This window comes from Polypterus senegalus, chromosome 12 (genome assembly GCF_016835505.1).
Source record: "Polypterus senegalus isolate Bchr_013 chromosome 12, ASM1683550v1, whole genome shotgun sequence".
Taxonomy (NCBI): domain Eukaryota; kingdom Metazoa; phylum Chordata; class Cladistia; order Polypteriformes; family Polypteridae; genus Polypterus; species Polypterus senegalus.
This window is the reverse complement of record NC_053165.1, coordinates 25,034,388-25,059,051: the sequence shown is the minus strand read 5'-3', so window position 1 is coordinate 25,059,051 and position 24,664 is coordinate 25,034,388. Positions and strand designations below refer to the sequence as shown.

The 24,664-nt window shown below is 39.2% G+C and overlaps 1 protein-coding gene across 1 annotated transcript in view; it reads right to left on the bottom strand.

Annotated features, from left to right (window-relative positions):
• nos1 (nitric oxide synthase 1 (neuronal)) overlaps positions 1-24,664 on the bottom strand; it is a 71,860-nt gene that overhangs the window by 25,480 nt on the left and 21,716 nt on the right. Inside the window, exons 3-17 of the mRNA XM_039771422.1 lie at positions 22,073-22,178; positions 20,637-20,774; positions 18,328-18,473; positions 17,939-18,101; positions 17,610-17,701; positions 16,986-17,127; positions 16,509-16,648; positions 14,092-14,266; positions 12,974-13,075; positions 12,570-12,764; positions 11,829-11,914; positions 11,484-11,628; positions 8,506-8,610; positions 454-512; positions 24-140 (exon numbers count right to left, since the gene is read on the bottom strand). Of these exons, the coding sequence (XP_039627356.1) occupies positions 24-140; positions 454-512; positions 8,506-8,610; positions 11,484-11,628; positions 11,829-11,914; positions 12,570-12,764; positions 12,974-13,075; positions 14,092-14,266; positions 16,509-16,648; positions 16,986-17,127; positions 17,610-17,701; positions 17,939-18,101; positions 18,328-18,473; positions 20,637-20,774; positions 22,073-22,178 (1,911 nt within the window). The remainder of the gene's footprint in view (positions 1-23; positions 141-453; positions 513-8,505; positions 8,611-11,483; positions 11,629-11,828; positions 11,915-12,569; positions 12,765-12,973; positions 13,076-14,091; positions 14,267-16,508; positions 16,649-16,985; positions 17,128-17,609; positions 17,702-17,938; positions 18,102-18,327; positions 18,474-20,636; positions 20,775-22,072; positions 22,179-24,664) is intronic.

Genomic DNA, 24,664 nt, shown 5'->3' with positions numbered 1-24,664 from the left:
AACCAAAAAGCTGATTGGCTCACCTGACGTTTGCAAGGGGACCAGTGCTCTCAAATTGATCTTTTGGTTCTGGTTCATCACTGGAGGATTTCCGATTTTCTGAGTACGAAGACACGCTGTTGAAACGAACCTTGTAGCTCCTGTACCAATCAACATTTTGACACTGTTTTATAACACATTTGAAGGCAGACACTAAAACACGTAACAGAACAGATCAGACCACTCTGAAGGACAAATGAGATTCCATCAGAGAAATATGCAGGCATTGTGGCAAAGTGGTTAAGATTTTGGACTTCAAATACTAAAGGTGATGGTTCAAATCCTGCTACTGACACTGTGTGACCACAAGCTAGTCACTTCACCTGCCTGTGCAGGAGAAAACATTGCTTTGGATAAGGCCGTCAGACAAATAATAAGTAAATACTAACCAAAGAGGGCTATAAAGTCACTTACCTTCTCTCCTCTGAATTTGAGTGTGGATGCCTCATCTCCATTAGGGCACAACCAAATTTCTGTAGAAGAGAATAGCAAAACAGTGTAAATCCAGCATGATCTTTCTTAAATCTGGTAGATTTAAGGCTGAAAGGGCAAATATTTATCTAGGGGTACGTGTTAATCTTCAAGGGACATTCAAAAATACTGCTCCACCAAATATGTATTTTTCAGTTTTAAGTGTGTTTAAATTACAGCCTGAAATGGAAATTGTAGATGGAAACAACCTAATAATGGAGATAAATGACGTTTAAAAACTCCTTTGTACTTAGTTTTGTGCTGAAGGTAATCAGAGCTGAGACATTACTGCAAAGCAACAGAGCACTGTGCAAGACCAGCACATCATGTAACATTCTACAAATGAAAAATTATAGTTTGCATATGTTTGTAGATTAAGCCAACAAAAATGGGTGTTAGACGCAATTGCTAGGAGTCAAATTAAAAATAAAATTGCATATGTTCAAAAATCAGTGAATGTACTGGTACTGAACAAAACAAATCTATTTTCCCCTCACACTTGATAATTAATTTAGCCTTTCTTATTTCAGTTGGCAGACTTTTTTCACTTAGTCCATCTAGAAGGTATAACGTGAGCCAAATGATTATTAGGTAGACAAAGGAGAAATTGGGTGCACAGTGGTAGCGTGCTGCCTTGAAGTAAGGAGACCTGGGTTTGTTTACCAAGTTCTCCCTGTGTCTGCGTGGGTTTCCTCCGGGTGCTCCGGTTTCCTTCCACAGTCCAAAGACATGCATGTTAGGTGCAGTGTCGATCCTAAATTGTCCTTAGTGCGTGCTTGGTGTGTGGGTGTGTGTGTGCCCTGCGGTGGGGTTTGTTTCCTGCCTTGTGCCCTAGGCTGGCTGGAATTGGCTCCAGCAGACCCCCATAACCCTGTGTTAGGATATAGCGGGTTGGCTGATGACTGATTGACAAAGGAGAGATTTGATGTTCAAGATACGATTTGTTTGTCTAGATGCTCCAGAATGCAGAGGAATTTTAACACAACATTTTAACTGGGTTGACAGTAGGAAACTTTCCTCTGATAAGGCTATGTAATATTATTTTACATGATGAAGGGTATGACTTTTTAGATATTATTTTTATGTTATTCTACCCTGACTAGGATTATACTACAAATTTCAATGCATGCATTAATATGAAAATAACTGCATCTCTTGACTCTACTGTGTCTTCAAAACAGTAATATTGTGAGCAAAGGCAAACAGATGTAACAGTAAACCTAACAGAAGCCTGTTAATTTGAAACTCGGCTGTATGTAGCTCTGTATCCTTCCTATGTCTACTACTGGTTCGACAGTATTCAGTGATATGCATTAGTATTAAATGACTGGAATTTCTATATTACTGTCGTACATTCCAAAAGATTCAGATCAAATTATTAGACATTGATTAGGAAATATTACATTCAGACTATAATTATATTACAATTCTTTTCTTGTCATGTTTTGCTGCACATATAGAGTTTTCTCAACACATTACTAACTTGAGATTTACAATTGTTTGTATTTTCAGCTTACATAAAATTTATAAATTTAAAGTTATAATTAATCCATTATAAAGGCCTTGGGTATGTAACCCAGATTTGTTTCTATTGCACCTTCCAGGTAAGTGCATATGGGAAAGTACTCAGTTTAAACACATTGTGGCCACCAGGGGTCGTAGTAGCTCTGCAAACACCCGACACAACAAACACAAGAAGGCACAAGTCCAGCACAGCACTCGTTTATTTTGGATATGGGAAACATTTCCCAAGTCTCCCACTTGCACATCACAATATAAAACACAAGCATGGACAATAAAACAACACTTTATTTTCTTCTTCTTTCTCTCTTCCTCCACTCCTCTTCTGACAAGCTTTCGTCCTTTTCTCCCAACTCTGGCTCCTCGAGTGAAGTGAGGCGGCCCCTTATATGGTGCACCTGTGAGCATTTCAGGTGGCCCATCAGCATTACTTGGATGTTCTCCCAGGTATGGTGAAAACCCAAAGCAGGGCTCTGCAGCTCCTCCAGTGGCCACCACAGAAACCAAAAGGGTGGTGCCAAAATCAAACTCCCATGGAACACTGTGGGAACCCGAGGTGCTGCTGCAATCCAGGGGGCCTTCTATTTAGCACTCTAGGGGAGGCAGTGTCCTGTACACATCTGAACCCTAACCCTCATCCTTCCCATTTATTGACTTCATGGCCGGGAAAGGACCCCGGCTGTAAGTCACAATATCTACTAAAAAGCTGGTGTTGATTACAAGATCATTAAATACACACACAGTTACAATTAATTTATTTTTATTCAAAAATTTGAATTAATAAATGTCTTATTCTTTTTATATATATGGATAGGTCTGATCAAAATCTCATATTAGGGTGGTTACTGACCTGGTAGTGCTTGTGGTTGGCCACGTCCTCTCAGTTGCGAGAAGCAGATCGTAAGCATGTCATATAGTACATGCCAAAAAATTCAAAGAGTACATGACATGTGTTTTGCCCTATTTAGGCTCATTGGGTGTACGACATTTTGCTTCCCCTTATGGATGCCAGAATCTTTCCCCACATGGATAAGGAAAAGGGCATACACCTAATGAGCCCCAAATAAGGTGAAACACGTGTCATGTACTCTTTGTATTATTTGGTAAGTAGTATATAATATATATATCTATACTAATAAAAGGCAAAGCCCTCACTCACTCACTCACTCACTCACTCACTCATCACTAATTCTCCAACTTCCCGTGTAGGTGGAAGGCTGAAATTTGGCAGGCTCATTCCTTACAGCTTATTTACAAAAGTTGGGCAGGTTTCATTTCGAAATTCTACGCGTAATGGTCATAACTGGAAGCTATTTTTCTCCATATACTATAATGGAGTTGAGCTCGAGGCCGTGGGGGCGGAGTTTCGTGTGACACTTTGTAACTAAGTTAAAATTGCTGGTAAAGGGCTGTGCTTATGCAAATTCCGAGAGACTGTGTTTGTGGGGGATTGACAGTTAAGGCGGGTGGGGGAGTCACGTCATCATCTCCCCTCCCATTCACCTCATTTCGCTCATTTCGCTGCCACCAAATACTCACAGAAAAATCCACAAGTTAATACACACGCTGTCTCTAGAGATTCTCCACACTCTGAATCCTCCAGGCACTACTTACAAAAGGTTACATTGACAATTGTGTTACGTTATTTTTGAAATGTTTCCTTTTCTTAGCACAAGCACAGCAGAGAAGCTTCGATGCATGTGCTCCATAACGTGTTAAAAAAATAACGCATTTAATCACACTTTGCATTCCAAGCAAAGGGGAACTTCTGTCAATGCATGATTTCCTGGTACACCGATTACATTGATGCACACATCAGAGCTACAAAAATGTTAGAGTCAGAAGAAAGCGCGTTGCTACGACTGATTTGAGGAAAATTTCGTTTCAAAAGACTACCCTACGGAAGCCTTGATAAAAGCGTGGCTTTGTGCAAACTGTGCAAAAACGAGTTTCCATACCACCCAAGCACTTCAACCTTACGGTACCATCTAAATGCAAAACATGTTACAGCGAACACAGAAACTGTATATGCTGTTAGCACTAGCAGTAGCAGTTCGAGTACCAACAAAAGGTGTTGGCAGCCCAAACCTGATGAAATGACTGGCTTCAGGACCAAAATTAGTAAGTCAACATCAGTCAAACACATACAAGCATATTCATGAGTGCAGCTACTTTGAAAACAAAGCACGGTGTAAAACTAAAGTTTAAATTAAGTTCATAGACAGGCTGCCACTGGCGTTTTTCATGCCCACGGCTAATGCGAGATGCAAGTTTAATGAGAGGACGCAGGGTATAAATGAGAGTTTTGATCACTTTGTAACTAAGTTAAAATTGCTGGTAAAGGGCTGTGCTTATGCAAATTCTGAGAGACTGCGTTTGTGGGGGGATTGACAGTTAAGGCGGGTGGGGAGTCACGTCATCATCTCCCCTCCCATTCACCTCATTTCGCTCTGAGCTGAGCTCCGCAGCTAACGCAGTCTTGCGGAACCAACTTTGTGACGCTGCCACCAAATACTCACAGAAAAATCCACAAGTTAATACACACGCTGTCTCTAGAGTTTCTCCACACTCTGAATCCTCCAGGCACTACTTACAAAAGGTTACATTGACAATTGTGTTACGTTATTTTTAAAATGTTTCCTTCTCTTAGCACAAACACAGCTGAGAAGCTTTGATGCATGTGCTCCATAACGTGTTAAAAAATAACGCATTTAATCACACTTTGCATTCCAAGCAAAGGGGAACTTCTCTCAATGCATGATTTCCTGGTACACCGATTACATTGATGCACACATCAGAGCTACAAAAATGTAACAGTCGGAAGAAAGCGCGTTGCTACGACTGATTGGAGGAAAATTTCATTTCAAAAGACTACCCGACGGAAGCCTTGATAAAAGCATGGTTTTGTGCACATATATATATGTATATATATGTGGATGTATATGTATATATACTGTATATATGTGTGTATATGTATATATATGTTTATGTGTGTGTGTGTGTATATATATATGTATATATATATATATATATATGACAGCAACACTCATGACAATGACAATGTCAATCATGTTACGTTATTATTGCAGTGTTTCCTTTTCTTTTTCATTACTTCTTTAACACATTACTTCTCCGCTATATATAGTTTCAAAAATGTTTCTGAGGTATAGCTACCAACTTTTTACTTGAAGTTAAAGCAAGCCATACTACTGCCCTTTCTCAGGCTGTATTTTCATCTTTGAGTTGGAAGCAAGTCTTAGAAATGGGTATTAATGGCCAGTTTTAGCTAGATGATTGCTGACAGTGAGAGTTCACTGGAAGAAGAAAAGATGAAAGAAAGGGAGGGAGAAAGGTTTGCTATGTGGGAAGACAAAGTAGCTGCTAAGTATTTCTAAGTATTAGAAATCTTGCATATCAGGGCTGAAATTCATTTTCCTTTTGGGCTCTCGTTTCTCATTTTTATGCAGTTTTCAGTATGATAATATCATGTTCAAGATCCTGACTAGAACCAAAAGATTTCACACAAAAGAATTAAACTGATAAAATAAAACCAAATATTACATTTGTTTTAAACCAATATGTACTGTAAAAAAATCAATATAAAGTAAAGTACAGTATCTGTTTGGGAAATGTACAGGTTTTCACAACAGACTGTTTTTTATTTTTTCCCTAATTATTACAGCAGTAACAACAATATTGAGAAAATCAATTCATAACAGGAATGCAAAGAAAAGACACTTAAGAAACGCACAGTAAGAGATATCATCAACAAATAACTTGGTTGACAGTCTGCAATGCTTTAATTTTGAGGGGTGTGTTTGGATAAAATGAATGTGGCATGAGTTGCACCAGTGGGAAACGAAGTTAGAATGTGGTGTTTCACCTGAAGAAATGATTATGCAGTGTAGTTCCTCATCTGCCTCTTGTCTATGCCATGCAATAATGAACAAAGACCTAGAGGTTTAGCTTTATGCAGTGCTATCCAGTTTTCTACAGGGCTAATAAGCATCTCCAAGTCCCCCAGAGTCTCACTTTCAATCTTGTTATTAACCTGAAATAACTGATGAATACAATCTGTGCTTTCAAGTGTCCTATTACAAGAAAATACCTGACTAATTATAAAACTTAGTTTCAATTTCTTTTTTTTTCTTGGTTAAGTTTCCTCATAAGGACGACAATATCCTTAGAATTGCTTTTCTGTTCAAAGCTATGAGAACACAAAATGAAAAATCATTTGCAAACAATTTCTTATAATTCTCACCAATTTTGAAAGCAACCTGATATTTTCCCTTAGGCATGGGTAAATTTATAACCTTCTTCAGTGTCGGTACTCAAAGGTCGGTAGACTCCCTACAACCTAAGTTCATTAAAAGAGATCAGTCTAATACGACTGCAACCACTTAGGCACCCAGCAGAATCTAATCTACAAACTGACTAAATTCAAATAAAGAACCACTCAACCACTGCTTTTGAAAATGTACTACTCATTCCATAGAAGGAGCTAGCATTCAGTGATCAGGGGCCTTCATATTGGAGAAGGTTCTGATTATCACAAATTATCTGCATAATTTTCCTCAAAGTGTTTACTCACATTGGGGACCACAAGAGTGAGATGCTGTATTTACTGTGGTTGACTTATTCTTTTTTGTTAATCATTGTGCACTGTGAGAATGATCTGCTCTGCAATGTGTACTGTTAATGCTAGAGTGTGATATAGCAGCAGCTGACATTAAAAAAAGCAATTTGCGGCAGAAGAGATATTTTGTTGACTTTTTCATGGAACTCTTTTAAGCCATCGTCGTGAACTTTTTTTGTTGTGTTTCTCCAGAAGGACACACTTTTCTTGTTTGTTCCTACTGCTTGTTCTTTGCATACCTGCCCTTTTTCATGATTTTTGTACATGCCTGCTCTTAGGAGTAAGTTAGCATGAAAAGTGTACCTACATCCATGGAGTTGAAGGGCTGAAGAAGACCCTTACAGGTAAATTTGTAAAATATTTATTAGCTTTTTCCTTATGAGGATGCAATCAGAATTTAGTAGGTTTACACCACATGCTATTTTGATCTCCCTGTTCTTACAAACAAATAGGCTGAAGCATGCACATCTTTCATTTCTCGTACCAGCTAATTCCTGATAAAAAGGATCTCTTAATGCTTAGGTATACAAAACAACCCAAGCTGCTGCACCAATTTAGACATTCAGAAAACTGACTCACACACTGAAAAAAGTACAACATTGATGTTGTTCATTCAACGTAAATTTTCTCTTTCAAGCAACTTAAGATTAGCCATTTAGTGTTGTAGTTTGAAATATTTGGCTTCAGATCTCAATCAAAGTGAAAAAAAATTGTTTGTACCAAAGTAAGTTATGGTGGAGGGCATAAACATAAAAATCCTGTATCAGTTAACTTAATATTTTAGGTTGTTCGTGTGCTGTGTGAGAGGGGTCGTTTGTATATTCTTCTGGTTGAACTTTCCAGCGTGCTGGCTTTCCAGTTGCCAAAAAAGACGAGTGGAGTGGACGTGGCTATCCAGGTCTGGTCATTTTCAGCAGCAGAATTTTATAACGGAGGATTTCTGGTAAATAACCCTGTTTCTCAAAGGTTAATTTTAAGTATAAGGACTCGTAATAAAACATACTTTCAAGAAAGCTGTAGAAACATTTAATAATTTTTTGTTGTATATTTAAGATTTATACTGCAAAATGCTTGTGTATTTTGCACTAGATTTTTAAATAAATGTAAAAAGTACAGCATTGGAATATGTTATGTTCATAATATTTCTAATAGCATAAGAACAGTTTACGACAAATAAACCATTTTAAACTGTAACAATTTAAAAAATAGATTTACTTCAGTATAAAACAAGTGAATTGCACCCAATCACTCTAAATGATTTGCCTCAACTTAAAAATTGTGGATTCAATAAGATAAAAAGAATTATATTGGTTCAGATTGAAAATATTAAGTGTGAATCATTACCTTCATTATTTTAAGTTGAATGGAGGTTATGCTTTTTTCAGTGCAGTTCTGGGTTCTTTCCAGAATTCTTCATGTTTAATGTATCATTAAAAGGTATTTTACAAACCTGTTTATGAAGAAATATTGAATGGTAGGGACAAATACACAAATACGTGCTTTAGCATCACATGCTTAGTCTGCCGGCATTCCAATTTATTTCTCTCATTCCTTGTTATTCTTGTAAGTAAAGATGTTCCTATTATTTGCCTCAAGCCTCAACTCTTTCCTAGGTCCAATTCCATTGTCCTCCTAATTAGCTCAATGTGCACCTGTGAATTTCTAGTCTGGATTTCTTTAACTTTACTGGTGCCCTCATTTTTATTAAATGGCCCACTGAGATATACATTGCATTTTTAATTTTATTTCTTTAACCCAGCATTAGGTACCTGCAAAAATGTAAAGCATAAGCACCTCCCAATTCTTCTCAAGATGATAATATCTAATAAAACTCTTACTTCACCATTTTCTGGGGGGTCTCCATTGCCAAAGGTACTAGTTACCACCAGCACCAACGTTTCATGCTCCAAGTGCACAACATCATATTCATCCATGAACATCACCTGCAAAGAAATAGTTTACATTCATTCACTGTTTTTCACTGTCAAATGAGCTTTTTATATTGTTGCAATTTAGTCACAAAACTAAACAGCATATTCAGTTGTACATTTATGCATATTTTCCAATACTAGGTCATGGAGATATGGTCCAAATCTATCCTGGTAGTATTGGGTGCAGGTCAGAAACCCACTCTAAATGGCATGCCAGTCCATTCACTCACACTGGGCCAGAAAATCTACCAAACATTACTGAAATGTAGCAGGGAAACTACAGAGACATAGGGAGAATACGCAAATGCCAGGCAGTAAATGTACCTGCAATAAACTTTTACACCATATACATCACATCCAATGTAGCCACAGATGGCTTTGACTCCTCCAGGGACCATTTTAATGTAACAAGCTGGACCTGGGAAATTGATTGATTGATTAATAGTTGTAGATATATCATTCTCACATATAAGTTGAATCATTATTTTTCTTAACAATAGTGATCGCAACTTTATTTTATTCATTAACATTCTTTTCTGATTTCCCAGGCAGCCTGACTTAATGGTGTTTTTGCTGCAATGAATTACCATTAATATTCTCAAGAAGACATCAATTGATTTCTTCATTATCAGTAACTGTCAATGCCCCTTCATCATTTTTGGTTTATTTGGCCTGTAGCCCCTCCTTCTCTCTCTTGCTACTGTTGTTCAAGTTGTACTCTCAGGATCCTTCAGCCTGCCCTGCAATGCAATTTCATTCCTGGAAAGAGCCAAAGTAATTCTCGAGAAGGGAGGACTGAAGAGTAAGTGCAACACTCACTTGCATCATAAACATCCAATAGGATCTTTGGGAATTTGAGCGGTCCTGCTGATTTCAAACTATACCAGTGTAATCAACTATTGAGACAAAAACACTTCAGGAATTTATTAGTTCGGGTACTTTGTGGCACAAAATCACATATCACTGGGAAATTACTTCAGTCCTATAACTGCCTGCAGACTTGATTAGTTTCATATATATTTTTTTCTTTTCACATCTTATTAATTTTTTTTTTGCTTCTGATAATTGTCCTGAAACTAAACCCCTCTAGCCTCTGAACGTTTTTCACTTATTCTGATTAACAATTAAGGAGAAGTTAAATTTTACAATATGGCAGCATTTTTCAATCAGGAAGACCCAGCTTTGTGTTAGGATCTTTCAAAATATTGAGAATTACAGTAAAAAAATTCTCCCTGCTGTTGATCATTTAATTTAGTCAACCTCGTATTTATTTTATGTAAAAAATTTTGTAGTGACACTACTGGAAATTGTTTTTCTGAATCAAGTAACTTGTTTTTTGCACTGTTCTTTTGATATAGCTATTTCATGTTAAAATAACCCACCCATAGATCATCAGGTCAACATGGTTTAATTCAGAGTTGTACAGTAAAACCACAAAGACTGAGATTTTTGGATCATTTATACGAATGGAATATCAATGCTACAGACATCCTGGCTTCTTTACAGTAGTTGGCCACTTTCTATGTTAACAAATTCCAGCCGACTTCTCAGGAGGGAGTGCAGTGCAAATGTGAGGAAGCACAAGCGGTAATAGGTTTGTGTCACATACATTTCCGGTTATCATTGTGTTGTCATTTGTGAAGGCACACCATGACCCTGGGAACTGTGGTGGATTTTCTTTGTATAATGCTGTGAGCATTTTGCTAAACTGCCAAATTTCTCTTTTAAATTGCAGCCTCACAATCCCAAGACTCACGTTTGATGCTCATCTGGCAATATTCTTTATGAATTCTAAATTTTCTCATTTCTACTATTTATCTGAGGGCTTGAAGTGGAGAGGGTGGGCAGCATTAAATACATGGGTGTCTACATCAGTGAGGACCTCACTTGGACACTTAACACCACAAAGCTGGTCAAGAGGGCTCAACAGGGGCTGTGCTTTCTGAGGAGGCTGAGAAAGTTCGGTATGTCGACTAAGATCCTCGGCAACTTTTACAGCTGCATTGTTGAGAGCATCTTGACCAGCTGCATCACTGTGTGGTACAATGACACTACTGCTATTGACCGCAAGCACCTGCAGAGAGTGTTAAAGACTGCTGAGAAGATCACCAGGACCCCACTTGCCTCTCTGCAGAGCATCTACAACTGCAGAGGCCGCAGGAGAACTGTCTCGATCCTCAGGGACCCTACCCACCCCCAATACAAACTATTCACACTCAGGCAGGAGGTATAAAAGTATGAAATGCAGGACTTCCATGCTAAGGGAAATGCTAAGGGAAACGTGTTTCCTTACTGTGCAAGGGACGATAAACTGAATTTGAACTTGACTGTTGCTTGTGGGGCCACCATTGATCCAAATTAGGAACAGACGTGTATAGAAAAGGATGGCAGCATCTCATATAATGTGCCAACTCATAGAGGACAAGCAGCTGATAAGAGGTGTCACAATGAGCAAATTCCTCAGTACAGACAAATCCTAAAATACTTTTAAAAAGCATAATTAATAGTATCCATCCATCCATTTTCCAACCCGCTGAATCCGAATACAGGGTCACGGGGTTCTGCTGGAGCCAATCCCAGCCAACACAGGGCACAAGGCAGGAACCAATCCCAGGCAGGGTGCCAACCCATCGCAGGACACACACAAACACACCCACACACCAAGCACATACTATTACAAAGCATATTCTAACATAGGTTTAGTAAGAGTATCAGGAGAATCTTTTCACTGTTGCTGTATTTTTATAGCGCCTCTATTAATTAGCACCATTGCAAAGTATTATGCAAGAATAACATTGCCGGTAAGCATGCTCTGATCTCTCAAAAGTACAGTCTATTATAAATTCTGAATTTGTGACAACAGATTTAAGAAAGACTTTTGTTACCTTTGCATCAAAAGCATGTTTGAAGATTTCACATAAGGTTTTTGCATAGGCTTCGGATTTGCCCGTTTCTGTGGCATACAGTATTGTTGCTTTTACTCTCTTTGCCATTGCCTGGCCCATCAGCTTGGCAGAAAACTTGACAGCCCTTTAAAAGCAAGATGGGAATGTAAAATTATTGCAACTTAGTTTATGGAAAGTGACCATGCAGCTCCTCGGGCACCATCTAATTGACCTCTCTGAGCAGACATGCTAATTAATCAACTTTCCCAAATCATAAGCATTGAAACATTTTAATTACATTTGCACCAGGTCAACAAGCCAGCATATTGCTGTTTTAGCACTTACTTGGCTAGTTTCTTAAAACCAATTGCTCTTTTCTTGGTTGGTGTTCCATTCACCCCCTTCCATATGTGAGTGTGCCAGGGATCAGGCTGCAACAAGAAACACGGGTACTGATTAGGATAAAGGTAGACATCATACAAACATGTTTTATGACTGCATTTAATCCATTATTGTTATATTACCAATGCAGAAAGGCAGTAATCCTTGTTTTATCAAGGACCTTTCAAAACTACTCAAAATGAATGACTGGCAATGAACAATCAACTAGATAATTACTTTTCATATTTATTTTAATTGGCTTTTTTTATGATCACAAATTCAGAAATACGACCAAATGAAGAACAAGCCTACAAGAGTGCAAGGCAGACTGCAGGTCTTAGGCACAGATGTGCAGTTCAGTCATTCTCTCAGAGGTTATCCATGCATAGCTGTTGCACTTTCAGCATCTACCTCCTACTGAGCCTCTACACAAACATCAAAGGCACTGCTCCAAAGCCGGCAGCTAAAGCTGAGAACACTGTACTGAGCACTAAAAAGTAGCAGTCTCCGCGCTGCAATGTAGCAGTTAATCAGGCAAATCTGCACAACAATTTATTAGCAAGTAGTCACAAAGGGCTGTGGTCCTTATTACCACTAGATATCATGTTCACAAATTGTTTTGAACGGCCTACTTGATCTTTGACCTGTGCTGTGCCCTCTGCTGTCTGTCTTCAGTTCATCTGTTCTTCACTAATCCTGGCTTACCTGGTACTCAAAGCAAGGTGTCAACCGATAGTTCAGCATCTCTTGGTGAAATACTGGGGTGATGCTGCCTGACATGGGAGGAACTAACCAGACCCAATCACCAGGGCATCCTCCTCGTACCCTGAACTCATTCTCCATGTGCTTCATGAAAGATTCAGTAGCAGAATGGTGGTCCACAATGGTGACCTTTGAACTCTGGAAGACAGCAGTGAGACAGGCATTGGTAAGGCATACACTCATTATTAATTGACACAAAAAAATGCTAAAAAAGTTGTTTTTATAATTATTATTAATGACTTGGGCAACTAAATTGTCAAAGAATGCACATTGTTAGTCCAACTGTGAAAAGATAAACTTTATTGTCTAAAAACCTGTCTATCTGACTTAGCAATTTGGAGAAATACCTGGAAGCTATGTAAGACAGCAATATTGATCTCTACCAGGGCTTGATCCTTCCACAAAGAGGATGTCTTTTGGGTTTCCAGACCCATTTTCTGTGCAACATCCTGAATAAGGACAACCAAGGTGAATAATGAAAAGAAATGGAAAAAAAGTCATTAGCGGGCATAACACAGCAATAGTTATATCACATCCATTTGCTATTTTGAAAGGTCCTTCAGAGCCTCAGACATTATAAGATTCACATGGTAAATACATTATAATAAGCCCCCATCCAGGCTTTCTAGATGGGATCATACAGTGGGCTGTAAAATAAATATCAAAATGATCATCAACAAATCATTAACAAAATAACTCCTGATATTACAGCCATTTGTGCAGTGGTAAATTGAGACGTATCAGATGATGCTATTGAAATTACACAGCAATCACATGTGAGTGGCAGAAGTGATAAAGATAAGACTCTCATTGCTTGAGCATTTGTATTCTTGGCTTTGCAACAGCCATTTTTAAGGTCCCCATAATTTAAAACTTTCTACTATTTTGTGCTTTTTTGACATTTGATCTTGTTATTCCATCCATTTTCTAACCCGCTGAATCCAAATACAGGGTCACGGGGGTCTGCTGGAGCCAATCCCAGCCAACACAGGGCACAAGGCAGGAACCAATCCTGGGCAGGGTGCCAACCCACCGCAGGACACACACAAACACACCCACACACCAAGCACACACTAGGGCCAATTTAGAATCACCAATCCACCTAACCTGCATGTCTTTGGATTGTGGGAGGAAACCGGAGCGCCCGGAGGAAACCCACGCAGACACGGGAGAACATGCAAACTCCACGCAGGGAGGACCCGGGAAGCGAACCTGGGTCTCCTAACTGCGAGGCAGCAGCGCTACCACTGCGCCACCGTGCCGCCGATCTTGTTATTGGATTTTCAAATTTTGCTTAATAATTTAGTTCTTGTTTCCAATCCTGTTTATAAAACTCTTACCAGCTTCTGCATTTGCTCTTAATATATTTTTCTTTGTTATCTACTGTGTTTCTGTTTATGATGTCCTGTATATTTTTAAACATGCCTTAAGGGTGTAATGGAATTAGCAGTTGGACACTACATACCCCAATGATGTTATAGCGAGAGCTATCACAGTAATCACGGACGCCGATCTCAGTTCCCATGTACCAGCCACTGAAAGGACAGGCAGTGAATTCCAGCCCTCCTATCTCTAGCAGCATGCTGGACACAGCTGGCAGACCATACCACTTCAGATTTAAATCTGTGAACCATTCAAACCTGCAAAAATATATTCACAAGAAATCCATAAGATGAAATGTCTACCCTTCAGTCTGGTAAGCTGAGATCATAGCCTCGAAAGCCAATGTTAACATGGGGTGTTACCTTTATCTGGAGAGCTCAGCCAGTAAAAGGATAACTGGGGCAAGGGCACTACCAGTATGACACAGTACAGGGTTAACCTCAACATTAGATGCCCAGGAGAGGGGTGGTAGGTAAGGTCCTGCACATACCAGTGTAGAAACACAGGAACTACTTGGGATGGTATGCTTCAATATGTGTGTGTTGCTTGCCCATAAAGGAAAGAGATGGGCCACTAGCAAGACTGTTAGGTAGCGAAACGACTCAGGTTTAAGCTTGAAAGGCTCCCCAAGAATACTAAATTCAGAAGAAGAATGAGCGGACCAGAATACCTGACTGACAGATAGGCTAGGGAGGGGTTTCCTACTCAAGCAACCACAAGTTACAAGGCGCCGGAAGAAAACATGAGACCATGTTGAATTGAAAACTAAAGGTTTGTCTTGGAGGCCCGAGGCCTCATGTATAACACAGTGCGTATAATTCACAATAAAACAAGGCGTACAGGCAGGCAAAAGTGGAGATATGCGTACGCACAAAAAAATCCAGATGCATAAATCTGCACGTACACCAAGTTCCACATCCTTCCCTTTTACAAATCCCAGCTAACATGAAATTTAATGCACGTGCACACTCCTACAGCTTCACCCTGACACCTCCCAAAATTTTGCATATTTTAATATACAATTAAATATAAATATCACCTTCTGTTCAGTGTTTAGTTAAAAAACAATGGAAAAGGCACGTGAAAAAAAGAATAATTTCAGCGAATGCAAAGTGGAAGCAAGGAAAAACATACTATTTGTTGGCTTACACAGTGGTATAAGCAGCAAAAGTGTGGCAGAGACACTTGAAAGGTCAAGTTCAGAAAGTCACACGGTGCCCAAAAAAAAAGAAGTGGTCAGATACCACAGCACACCGTCTGTTTATTCTGTTTCAGACAATATTACAAAAGCTGACCCCTGTGCGAGGCTCAGGTAGGTTCTTACACATCTCTGCCTCGGAAACCACTGGGGCGACCATCTGGCTGTGTCCTGCACAAAATGCAATAGTGGAGTGCGAGTTACGCTTTTAAGTTTGCTAGTTCAACCACAGTTATCTGGATGATAAGCGGATAATCCCATCCTATGCAGCTGGCATGGCACGACTCAGTGTTGTATGTGAAATACCCAATCGTCAGCAAGTTCACATTGAAAAGCTTTTGTGGCTAAAAACTTGAGAGTAGACAGAACTTGTGAAGGAGCAGGTAAAGCACAGTTCCTCAAAGTCTGGTTTTGTAAAGCTGGCACACAGGATAGCTCTTGGAAATCAAAATCGACTGTCTTTTAAATATTCCATTTATGATGTCTTCTAACAACATTAAAGCAGCCATGGTAGTTTTAAACAGTTTGTCCATTCCGTACACCATTATATTGTTATAGAATCATTACAATCAAGTGAAATAAATTTATAAATGTTATGCAATTAATTTCGGTATATCTGATAAAACCATGTAAATCTAAAAAAGAAAAGCAGACGACAGAAACAGCAGCACTGCTTTGATGCTGGTTGCCGCCAGTTTGCAAAACCAACCAGAACAGTGTGTACGCAAGGGAGGACCCTGCTATGAAAATGTGCATGGCTTTACACCAAGTTTAGTTTTTATACATCTCGAAGTGAGTGTGGAAATGGGCATACACAACATTTTTGTACGTACGCACCATTTATACATGAGGCCTCGGGTCATTTAACCCTCAGAGTTGAAAGGAATCTTTAAGCTGAGGGAAAATTAAATACTATGCAGTTATCAACAACTGGTTCAGTAGGCAGTGGGGTTGGTGACTAGAGTTTGAAAAAAGGAAGACAAAGAGAACTAGAGAATAATGGAGGCAGACTGCTGCATTGTATGCATCTCTTCACACTATGTATCAGTCTTCAGATAAGTGTGCATCAATTAAGACACAAAATTAAATAAACTGAGAACAGAGCTATGGTTTCCTTTGTATAGTAAGGCGGAAGGCAGAGGAGGCTGGCATAAATGGTACAAATGTGATATTCTCACAATAGTCAGCAGCTGCTGCTGCTAACCTCCTCCTCCCCATTCCACCACCTGACAGAAATTAGCCTGTCACCTGTATTTGGACATTAAATTGATAGTCAGTAGACAAAGGCAAGCACAACATACCTGGGATGCTGGATAGGCACTTCTAACACAAGGTCTGCAGGAATCTCAAAGAGCTCTGGATCATTGCCATTGGCTTGAAGCAGCAAAGGAAGAACATCAAAACGACCGTATGGTGCCTTCCAGCCCTGCTGTATGCAGATCTGTGCAGAATAATTTAGATTTGTCGTCAGGGCAGGACAGAGATCAAGCATATCAGACCCTGAATAGGTTCATGTGGAGGCAGCAGTGCAATGGGAATACCAACCCCATCTGCCAAGGGTCTCCCATTTAGGCAGTAGCTGCTTTGCACCTATCTGTCTAACATAATGAAGATGTTGAGAAGGATGCTAACAGTGCTTGGGTATCACTCACACAACCCTCCAAAAAATATTATCAGAAACTTGGGATGACAGGAAATCTAGAAGTAATCAGCATAGGCAAGTAGGAGAAGTTTAAGAAATTGTGGTCACTAATCATTTCAAAATCAAATGTTCTCACCTCGGTAAGCTCCAGTGAGGCAGGATCACCTAGTACAGACCCATCTGACTGCTTGTAGCCAGCATAACGAATCAGTTGGCTGTTCCAGATGCGAAAATCATGCTTGCCATCTGTTCGCTGTGGAAATATTGTGATTGCAGATCTACAAAAAGAACCACGTAGAGAATGTAAGTTTGCAGAAAATCAGGGATGAGGGCAGTGGGGGTCTTTAACTTTGTCCTAGACTGCTCAGCATCTAACCTCCTGAAGAAGCAATTTTCTGCTAGCTTGCAAACTCATCCTCATTGAAGACTCCAAATGTCATATAAAGATATGTTACACCCAACTGCTACCTCTAATGGTTTTTGTCTGGGGAGGGGGGTGTGGAGAAAATCAAACCTCATCTAAATTGTAACTCCTGAGTCATATGAATAGACACTGGGCTGTCTGTTGTCCTAGTACACATATGGTCATTTTGCATGGTTATCAGGTGGTCACTGACTTCAAATAAGTTCTGCTTGAGCTGCTACTTAGAAGGTATTGACAAGATGTTGTGTTATGGAGATACTGACTAGAAACAAACTGAACTACAATCTGGGCAGTCAAGCTGGGTTCATAGTGCTGTTTTAAAGAGTAAGGACTAACCTGAGGTTGCCCTTATTCGTAGCATACTTGATGTGGTTGCAGATGTAATTAAACATGCCATGTGCTGTAGTGCAGTCCCGTGCATCAAACACCTAGAGAAGAGGAAGAGAAAGCATATTCTGCCAAAGAGAATCATTGTAACAATGTTTTTCTGGGCACTATTACCGGTAAATTTCATATACAGTATGTTCTGATCTGGCAGCCATGTCACATATAAGATTTAGTGGTTAAGGTCAACCACTGCCCCATTATGTACTGTGACCAGCAGAGGCCAAAGCCAAACATTTTTTCAAGCATCTATTGACAGCCAGAAAAGAATTCTTCCCCACCTGTAGCTTGGACCACTGTATTCTGCCGATGCACCGGGATGCATTTCTCCAAGCATGTTTGGCTCCATAGATGAGCTCAGTGTCTTTCAGCTGATAAGTGCCAGTAGTTTCAATTTCTTTGGTCACTTCCTCCAGCCGACTGGTGTGACCCTTAGAGCCAAATCTGGGGGAAAACAAATTCAACACTAGATCACCTTCAGAAATATACTCCATATTCAACCACCTATACTCTCCAGCTAATGTGAGTCTCTTTTAATGGGTAATCCCAATCATTTATACATATTTCAACTGACCACTCCACAGGTCTCCATGTAAGGTTTATCAACCAGTTCTACCATATCTGTCCATTCTGTTCTTATCATTTAGTATTGCCATAGTGCTGAACTTGCCTTTTGATGGAAGTGTAGTACTGGTCAATAAAATCGGTGGCTAAAAGCAGAAGATCTCCCACTGGTCTCATTTCATCAGGCTTGCGGATGTGCTGGTTGGGGACCATCACTGAGCCTATGCATACTTGTGGAGTACAAATCGGCAGCTGCATACAAAGAAAAGGAACAATCATGTTACTAAAAATAATAGAATCACCACATGCACCTTAACTAAAGCCTTCAAGCAGAAAACATTATGTACATAGATTAGCTTCTCAGTGCTCACCCTGGCCCAATAAATCTTTCTAAAATTCACCAAGATTCTAGAAACAACTTAATTTCCAAATATTTTTTTACTAATTTACTTTAAACTCTTACTTATTATTACTATTTCTGTTTAATAATTTAGTTATTTAACAATGTTATGACAACTGTGATTTGAATATAAGGCAAATTGTACATCATTATAGATAAACTGCATTTCTGCAACAGCTCACAGATATATGACTAATTCAATGATGTATTTAGATTTGCTAAACTGTATACTTAGGCCACATCCTCTCAGTATGAATTACGTTAGTTTTTATTACAATAGTAAAATAACAAATGGGTAGCACTATGGTCACAGTGCTCCACAGTCCTACATTCAAAACTCAGGTAACTGTGTGTGTGGAGTTCCCAGATTTTCTTTGTGTGTTTAAATTTTTCCAGCACGTACCAAGTTTTTCACCAACATCTCAAAAATGTTTTTGTGGAATGTGTGTGAATCTGCTCTACAATGTATTGACAATCCATTTACAACCAACTCCTACCTTATACACAGTGCTGGCTGAATAAGCATTGGAACCCCATAATCCTGAAATTGATTAAGTGAGCTTCTTTCAATACAGGACTGTAGTGAGCTCCAGCTGAACTTAGTAATAGTGGGCACAAGACAAGCACAAACCCCCTGAAGACATTCCAGTTCATCACGTTCACACACTTCCTCACGCAAGCTCAATTTAAAGTTCTAAGCCACTTAAGGAAGAATCCACACAAACATAAAGAAACATTACACCAAAGCACTATAAGGCATCAAGCTGTTAGTGTAACTCAAGCTCAAGTAAGTTTAGGGATTGAATTATAGGCATACACTAAATCAGCAACCTACAGTATTTGGTTTAAAGGATAGTGCCATAGGTACCAGTTCACTTCATCTGCCCCAAAGGGAACATTCAAACTCTATACAAAAGGCATGGGGAATCAAAGTAATGTCCAAGTGTTGTGAGACAGAAACCCCAGCTGGTGTACCCCAGTGCCCCCCTTGATTAAACCCATCTATTATTCTATTTTACAATTGTTTTAGCCTTCATGGCACATATGCATTCAGTCAGAGGATTATTTTTAATTTCTCTTTTTTTGTTCTTTTGGTTTTTAATTTTTCATTTATTTGTGGAGAACAGTTTGTGAATATAAAAAAACATGTGCCAGTGCAGGTGTGTTTTCTGCTTTTAAAATTCTACAAAAATATATACTTTTCTGAGAAACACAGTTCACCGTAATAGAACTGTACAATGTTCAATTGAATTGATGTTTGTGTTGTAAATTTGCCTTTATGCAGGTGCAGAGAGCTAAGAGTCAAAATACGAATACTTATTTATTTCTTCATGAAGTGGTAATTAAGGATTCCAGAGCTGGATAAGTCTTTCCTAAATAATACGACTAGCAGCAATACTAAACACAACTGGAGTGTTAAGTTTTTGTGTATCAGCCTGTGTCTTTTATTTCCCACGTAAGTGATTAGTTTGTAAAGTATGGGATGGTATGGTAGAGCTGTGTTTAAAAGTCCTGGTTTGAACTCTGTGCTTGGTCACTGTCTGCAATGTGTTTGCATGTTCTCCCTTGTTTCTGTGTGAATTTTTTACCAGGTTGCTCTAGGGTGAGTTGGCACCTTTTCTAAGGCTTGGTTCTGCCTTGTTCCCAATGTTGCTCGTGTAGTCTTAAGCCCTGTGACCCTGAATATGATTAAGTGGGTTTTGTGGTGTTATGTTTGTAAAAGGATTATAATAGTACCTACTATTAAAGGCACTAAATAAAGACTGACTGAAAACAGTCAATCTGCAGCAGTTTTCAGAGGAGACTTAGTGACCTGCTCAGATACTTGGAAATATAGGCATAAATATTTGCTCTAAGCAAAGTAAAAGATTTGACAACAAGGTGGTCAGGGGATAGGTGTCAAGTCTCTCTTTTACAGCCCCCCCTTTCACTAACTTTTTATATTTTTACTCAAAAAGACTCATTCAACAATTCATTCAACAATGGTGCCTGAATATAAAGGTAGGAGAACATACCTTACTGGAATTCAAGTGCAGAGTGTCACTGAACACGCATCCTGTCTCCCAGTTCTTCACTTTCATGAATCTGGGGCACCGTGTAGGACTTTCGTTTGATAAATTCTTGGTTGGAGACGACCTTCCTGGAGGCTGAGGCTGTAGGAAAGAGAGAGAGAAAGAGAAAGAGAAAAAGAGAGAGAGAGAGAATAACTCCAGCTGCTTTGACAAGTCAATCAAACAACAATAAGTGACCCACAGGAAAGAGAAGGGGATTGGGGGTGCTGAAACACACTGCTTGGCATTATTGATTTTGAAATTTTTTCACGTTTACACCACCAAATGATTTTTGTTTTCATCATTTTGGCAAATCTTTATCTTTGATTATAATGAATAGAGATCAATTTCTCCGGGGAGGTATGTGTAGGCCTCTTTGCACTTTCTTGTGTGTCAAGTGCGGATCAATCTAGAGATCTTTTGTTCCCAGCAGGCTTCAAATTGGGCTAAAATGAGCTTTAACTACTGTAATTACTGTGGCAACCCTGGAGAAAATGAGAAACAGTCAATTGCCGTTAAATGATGCGCTCCCAATCCGCCCTCGGAGACAAGGGGAGCTTTGCAAGATCAATTTGTCGGCACGCAGCTCCTTCTTTGCCTGACGGTAGCTTTACTCAGACACACAGGGCTGCAGAGCTTTCTGACAAGGAAGTTATATGTGGAAAAATGTACATCCAGCCAGTCCACTTCCAAAAATGGAGTGGATTAGTCTGAGTAAGCCTCTTAGAGAAGGTTGAAATCACAAACAATTAGTTTTTGCTCATTTTTGTCCTCATTAGGACTGTCCCACAGTGAAAAGGATGTGTGGCCCTATCATGCCATTTCTGAGGACACTTTAGCCCCTAAATGTCTGCTGTATGTCTCCTCAACACAAGTATCTAATTTATCTTTTGGCACTAGTATAGTTACTGTGGAAGATGGACTATTTGAACAACAATTCATGTCAGTTTGACTCCTGATAAACACTGATGCCTGAGAGAGCAGAAAAAATCACTTTATATTGGAGTTAAAGGTGGCAGAGGGAGGGAGGTAAGGTTCCCTTTTAATTAGTGGATCTCTTGGGGGGTAATGGGTTTGAATGCAGGACTCATTTTTAATTGGTGGGTCCAAGGTATGTGACCTTCTTTCAGTTGCTGGCCTCAGGGGATCACATTACATTTCAGTCAATGGGTTGGGAGTGCTCTTTCAACTGGATCCCAGCTGTAAAAACATCTCACATCTTGTGATTCCCATTTGACTTAGAATGTAACCCCTAGCAACACAGTCCAATATTTAAGATAGTCACATTAAATACATTAATACCTGTTACCAAACTGATCCAGCAAATGAAGTCAAAGGTATGCCACCTCCTCAAGTGATAAAAGTAGTTTTCAAACTGGCTACAGGGAAGCATATAATACCTGCTCCTTCTCAGAATAAGGATTATTTAGGACCACTGGCATGTTCTTCCTATTCCACAGGTCTTCAAAAACTCTGTCCGTATCAGCAGCAAGCTTCAGGGTATCTCTGTAAATCAAAGGTCAAAAAAATAACTTATATCAGTCCACTGCTAACTTAATTTCTAGCATTTTGTGCTCCAGGATGCTAGGCATCATCCATTCTGAAGTGCTCAGGCTAGACTTCTTTCACGTACTGATATTTTAAGAATCCCTTTATTAACAAGGTGTTTGAGTAATACAATTGAGAAGTATCTGTGCAAATTAAGGTTGCAGATACTAGAAGCAGAAAGAACATTTATGGGGACATTGCTGGCACTGCAAGCTAAGTGAAGTCCACACTTTACAACCTTTTATCCCTTCAGTGGGATATATCATATGACATGTACTCATGTTTTGGATTATGCTTCTATTCAAGTGTCTTTAACTTGTAATTGTACCAGTATTCTAACACTATTAAATTTAAAGAAAAGTTTGAGATGCTGAGCCCTGCTGGGGTTGGGAAGTCTATACTTCTTTGTCTATATGTTCCCTCTGACTACTTTTTACTATGGGAAGATTCCATTCTTGGCACTTGTACCCATATCATATTACTCTCTTCACTTCATATTGTGTGCTTTTATTAGAATGGCACTGTGATTAATGATCATGCCAATTTAGATACCAGGGTTCAAATCCTGGCTAGCCCTTCTCTTTTAAACTTGACACATCCTTTCCATGTCCAAGTGAGTTTTCTCCTGTTACTCAAGATTTCTTTGTATTCACAAAGACATGCAGATTACAGTAACTGACAAAATTAAATTAGCCTTGTATTAGTGAATGGGGCTGTGTAAATCAGAGTGACTTGCTCACAATGGCTGGAACACAGCCCTGCTCCCCATCATTCTGTAATGTAGTAAGCAGGTACAGCAAATTGATGTAGATACATACTGATATATAGAACCATGCATTCTGTGACAAAAATAGCGGCACATAGAAGTATTAGCCTAATTTAAAAGAAAAAATAGAATGAATAGCTTAAATAGCAAGGTGTGCATGCCTGAGATGTCTGTAATAACCTCTGGATGCTCACCATGAAAGTTAATCAACACGATCTAATTCTGTCTCGTTACATAAGGATGCTGTGCAGAGAGATGTGGTGTGTACTATACTATCACTTTTGAAAGATGTAACTCTGTTTGGGTCATCCACTATGTTGTGTCAACTTGTGTGCCACTGATCTCTTAACTTTGTTAAAACAGTGATTTGAATTAATTTAAACAACCTAAAGTGCAACTGACTGGGATGGGTAAACTTCGGCAAGAAGCCCATTTTTTCCTAGGGACTGACTGTCAATGGATGATGATGCCATTTGGATTACATTGTCAAAATGCATACTGTCAGAACAGTGAGTGTCACCTTGTGTGCCACCGTTGCCTGTGGTAGGTGGTCCCATCTTCTGTCTGTAAGGAGCAATTTGATTGTTTGACTAGTTGTGTCCTGAGTGGGTCTTTCCTATACTTCTACTTGTTATAACAAAAATTTAATTCTTGGAAACATCAGAAACGTGCTCTCAGCTATTAGAAAAAAAAACACTAAAAGAACCTGTAATGTAAAGACGCTTCCCCATAAAACTGTATAACCCCTCTGGTTATCAAAAGACAATAGTTTTCCTTTTTTATGTATTCTCCTCCAGTTTATCCTTTGCCTTCCCCATACCCAACTCCAAGTTCAGCAGCTTTACTAGACATAAAAGGAAGACAATGACAAATGGAAGACCTTCAACCCAAGTGTCACTAATGTCTTTCCATGGTAATGTCCAAGTAAGTGTACCAATTGTGAACAAAAATAAGCTGAAATGTTCTCTTCCTGTATACAGTACCCCCTGAATTTTACTGCCGTACATGCAGTGTTCAGTTGGGCATCAGATGTCAGAAATGACAGAAAACACTCATCCATTCCTTTTCTGTCCTTTGCCCAGTTCAGGATCACAGAGTGAAAGAAAACATGAATGCTGAAATTGTTAATTATTTGTATATCCTTTTAAATAATAATACTTAAGTTATAGACTGAAACATAGCAGTCGTTTGAGTCCCAGACTTGGTTACTGCACATGTCATGAGTTTGTGTGCATGTTGTGATGGCTATCATACTAATCAAATTAGTTCAGTAAATTTGGCAGACACATTTCCTCCAGAAGAGTTACAAGGCAAAGATAAATAACATTTTTCTTTTCCATTTTCTAGTTTCTTACTTGTACGCCTCTTGCAAACAAGAGAGAATGCACAATATTGGCAAAAACTGGGAAGCTGTATGATCAGATCATGAAAAAGGTCCCTGAATCTAGTGATGCAAGTACTAATGACCCTGTACCATTTGACAAAATGGATGAGAAACAAAACAGTAGTAATAGGTGACTTGGTCAAGAATATGCATTAAATCTGTGTCAGGATTTAAAGAATCTGGTTATCTTCATTTTTACAGTCTTTGTCTATGCCATTTTCAGTACCTGTTCTTCTGACACCGTATTGTCAGAGTGTGTGTGTGTGTGTGTGTGTGTGCGTGTGATGTCGCATG